Source organism: Pezoporus wallicus, unplaced genomic scaffold, assembly GCF_028554395.1.
Source record: "Pezoporus wallicus isolate ANWC-B61680 ecotype Strahan unplaced genomic scaffold, APGP_CSIRO_Pwel_v1 contig_13061, whole genome shotgun sequence".
NCBI lineage: Eukaryota > Metazoa > Chordata > Aves > Psittaciformes > Psittacidae > Pezoporus > Pezoporus wallicus.
Window position 1 is genome coordinate 1 of NW_026638842.1, and position 4,256 is coordinate 4,256.

The 4,256-nt window shown below is 65.4% G+C and overlaps 1 protein-coding gene across 1 annotated transcript; it reads right to left on the reverse strand.

Annotated features, from left to right (window-relative positions):
• Window positions 1-23: 23 nt before the first annotated feature.
• LOC130600945 (solute carrier family 12 member 6-like) lies at window positions 24-4,206 on the reverse strand (the record flags this gene model as incomplete). Its single annotated transcript, XM_057412652.1, has 11 exons — window positions 24-229; window positions 1,435-1,539; window positions 1,628-1,747; window positions 1,838-1,936; window positions 2,034-2,137; window positions 2,209-2,383; window positions 2,646-2,703; window positions 2,855-2,953; window positions 3,512-3,631; window positions 3,726-3,859; window positions 3,977-4,206. Coding segments are annotated over 11 exons (1,450 nt in total), but the record flags the coding sequence as incomplete, so codon positions are not given.
• Window positions 4,207-4,256: the final 50 nt, after the last annotated feature.

Sequence of the window (4,256 nt, forward strand, 5' to 3'; positions counted from 1 at the left end):
TAGGGACCCAGCCCTATAGGAACCCCCCATCCATAGGGACCCAGCCCCATAGGTCCCCACCTGCTCGGCCGCACGGGCCCGGGGCTGGTCGCGGGGCAGCTCCCCGGTGATGACGGTGCCGACGACCGTGAGCCCCTTCCCGGCCTGGAGCTGCGCCGCCAGCGCCAGCACCTGCGGCTGCGTCGCCCTCAGCTCCTCATCCAGCTTCAGCAGCACCAGCAGCTGCGGCCTGCGGGCACAGAGTGGGGTGTGAGTGGTCCCCATCCATCCCCATCCCCATCCCTGGTGCTGTCCCATAGGGATTTCATGGATGAGCAAGGGCAAGGGCAGAGGAGGGCACGAGGATGAGCAGGGGCTGGAGCAGCTCCCATAGGAGCCAGGCTGAGGACATTGGGGCTGCAGGAGAGAAGCTGCGAGGAGAGCTCAGAGGCTGAAGGGGGCTGCAAGGATGCTGGGAGGGACCTGCATCAGGGACTTGATAGGACAAGGGGTGATGGGGTCAGACTGGGACAGGGGACATTTAGATTGGATTTAAGGAAGCTCTTCCCTGTGAGGGTGCTGAGGCGCTGGCACAGGGTGCCCAGAGAAGCTGTGGCTGCCCCATCCCTGGCAGTGTCCAAGGATACAGGGGCTTGGAGCAAGCAGCTCCAGTGGAAGGGGTCCCTGCCTATTGCAGGGGCTGGATCTGGATGAGCTTTGAGATCCCTTCACCCCCAAACCATTCCATGATGATGATTCCATGCCCGAGGGCACCCTCAGTGAGTTTGCAGATGACACCAGGCTGTGGGGCGGGGGGGGCAGCTGGACAGGCTGCATCCATGGGGCTGTGCCAATGGGTTGAGGCTCAAAGTGCCAGGTCCTGCTCTTGGGCCACAACAACCCCCTGCAAGCAGCAGGGCCAGGGCAGCTGGTGAGGCTGCACCTCGAATCCTGGCTTCAGCTCTGGGCCCCTCAGTGCAAGAGGGACATTGAGGTACTGGAGTGGGGCCGGAGAAGGGCAATGGGGCTGGTGCAGGGTCTGGAGCACAAGTGTGATGGGGAATGGCTGAGGGACTTGGGGGGTTCAGAAGGCTCAGGGGGAACCTTGAGCTCCCTACAACTGCCTGACAGGAGGATGGAGCCAGGAGGGGCTGGGCTCTGCTCCCAAGGGATGGGACAAGAGGAAACGGCCTCAAGCTGCACCAGGGCAGGTTTAGATGGAGCTGAGGAACAATTCCTGCCCCAAAGGGTGCTCAGGCATTGGAACAGGCTGCCCAGGTCACACACCGTGGGGACGAGACCCTCGGTGCCATGGGGCAGTGGTGGCCTTGGCAGTGCCGGGGCACGGTTGGACTGGATGAGCTTAAAGGGCTTTTCCACCCTGGTTGCTTCTGGGACTCTATTCTACGATCCTCTGCCCCACAGCTGCCCCACACATCGCCCCATAGCGCTCACCTCCAGCTCGCGGCGGGCGGCCGCCCGTCCTCCAGGCGCAGCAGGGCAAACCGTGCGGCGCTGAGCGACAGACCCCGCAGGCCCTCGCCCCACTCGCTCTGTGCCCTGTAAGGGGGTGATGGGGAGGAGGAGACGGGGGACCCCAAAACCCACATGGGACCCCCACCCCCATAAACACGTATACCCCGCTTACCCCCGGTACTCCAAGTACTTGTAGGCAGTGGCACCGATGCCCAGGGCCAGCAGCCCACAGTACCAGCAGGCAACAAGCATCAGCGCCAGGCACAGCCCTGCACCCGCCAGCGATGCTGCCCTGGGGGGGGGGGGCGACCGTCACCGTGGCCTCAGGGCTGCCCCACAGGTGGCTGTGGGGGGGGTGCAAAAGGCAAGGGGGGGGGCTCACCAGTGATAGAGGCGACAACGGGGGCTCCATCCTGGGGTGGGCAACAACCCTTGAAGGGCACAGGCCAGGTTCAACCCGAGGTAGGAGGTGAGCCAGAAGCTGTTAATGAATGAGAAGAGGGTGATGCCGTGTGACGTCATCGTGACGTCATGGGGTGGTGATGGGGGGGGGGGGTGGTGGTGGTGCATCAACACACACGGACAGGACGGGTGACAGGAGGTCAAGGGAACCCAAGAGGACACCGAGTTCAGCCACGGTCACCGTCGCCGCCAGCGGCCAGAGGCGCCCATGACCCAGCGCCTGTGGGGACAGCGGTGAGGCGGTGACAGCACCGGTGACACCGGTGACAACGGGGGACACCGGGTACTCACGTGTGGCAGCGGGAGGGCACGGGTACGGGCCAGGCCCCGCAGCAACCGGCTGCCCCCCAGCAGTGCCTGCAGCCCGGCCCCTGCTGCCGACAGCACGGCCCCGGCCAGTGGCACCCATGGGGACGGCCACGAAGCCACCCCGGCCACCGGTGTCCCCCGCAGGGATGCTCCGAACCTGGGGGGGGGGGGGGGGGGCAATAGTGGGACGTTACAGGTAGCACCCAGGGATACCACTTGGACATCATGGATGCAATGGGGATACTGGGAATTCCCTTAGGGACCCCCTCAGAACCCACTGGGACATCCCCAGGGACCCCATTGGGATGCTGGAGACCATAGGAACCCTTCCAGGGGACATCAATAGGGACAGTGGGGACCCCATGGAGACACTGGAGGCCCCCCCCCCCCCCCGGGACATTGGGGACCCCCCCACTCACTTGTCCCGCAGCAGCTGCCCCTCGATGGAGGCCCCCAGCAGCAGGGCCGCGCTCAGGTCTGGGCTGTCAAGGAAACGGCCCCCCAAAAACCACACACACCCCCCCCCCCCCCCGACTCTTCACCCCATAATGGGGGTCTCTGCCCCATAACCAGCATCCCACCCCCCCACCATCCAGATGTTGGGGTCCCCCCCACACAGGGCGGATGCAGGCCAAGGTGGTGGCCAGGGCAGCCCCCAGGCTCCCGGCTGGGATGGAGGTGGCGATGTCGCGCAGCTCCCCGCAGCGGCTGCAGCCCCACAGCACTCCTGAACCCCAAAAAATGCCGTGACCCCCCCCTTTATTCCATGGGGTGCCCCCCCCAATACCTGTGTCCCCCCCAAAAAAACAGGGTCCTGCATGGAATTCTGGTCCCGGCCCCAAACACCAGGGTTGTGTGTGTCATCCCCCCCAAAGACCTGGGTCTCCCCAAATATGTGGGTCTCCCCCCCTCAAACACCAAGATCCCCTTCAAATAACTGTGCCCCCACCCTCCCAACCCCCTGCTTCCCCCTCCCAGACACCCAGTTCCCCCAGAACACCAGGGTGCACCCCAAGTAACTGTGTACCCCCCAACCCCCTGCTTCCCCCCCTCCCAGACACCCAGTTCCCCCAGAACACCAGGGTGCACCCCAAGTAACTGTGTACCCCCCAACCCCCTGGTTCCCCTTCCCAGACACCCAGTTCCCTCAGAACACCAGGGTGCACCCCAAGTAACTGTGTCCCCCCCCAACCCCCTCGGTCCCCCTTGGAGTCTTGACTCCCCCCAAACCCCTTGTTCCCCACAATGTTGTGCCTCCCCCATTGCCCATGTTCCCCACACTCACCCGAGGTGATGGGCAGGCTGAGCCCCAGCAGCACCCCAAACGAGGAGTCATCATCATCATCCTCTTCCTCACCCTCTGCTGCTCCCCCCCGCAGCTCGGTGGGACGGGGCCACAGGTTCTCTGTGGGGCAGGACACGCCTGGGTCCCTCCCACCCCTATCCCCATTCCTCCTTAGGGTGTCCCCGCACCCCACATCTGCCCCATATAGACTCACGTGCCAGCAGGTGGGTACTGGGCCCTGGGAATGCCACCCGCGTGGCTCCTCGGGTGCTATTGTTGCCCATGCTGTGGGGCAGAGCTATGGGGCAGGGCTGGAGGCAGCCACCAGGCTGGACGGGCAAGCAGAGTCTTAGGTGGTGGTGGTGGTGGGGGGGACGGGACGGGACAAGACGTTGGTTAGTGCAATGCAGCCCGGTGTTTGGGGGATAAAAAGGGGGTTTTGGGGGTGTGTGGGGGAAGACTCACGGGTGTGGGGGGCCCCCCATGATGGCAGCGCGCAGGGCTCCTGCTTGCAACCCCATCAGCGCCAGCACCAGCCCGGCAGGGCCCAGCGCGGCGGCAGCGGTGGGGGCCGGGGTGGCGGCAGCCCCCAGCCCCAGCAGCGCCAGGAGCACGGCCCCATATCCGCGCCCGTTGTTCAGGCGCCGAGTGCGGCCTCGGCCCGGTAGAACGGCGGCCCCCGGGGCCACGTAAACCTATGGGGAGAGAACGGGCGCGGCCACCGGGGAGGCCACGCCCACAAGAG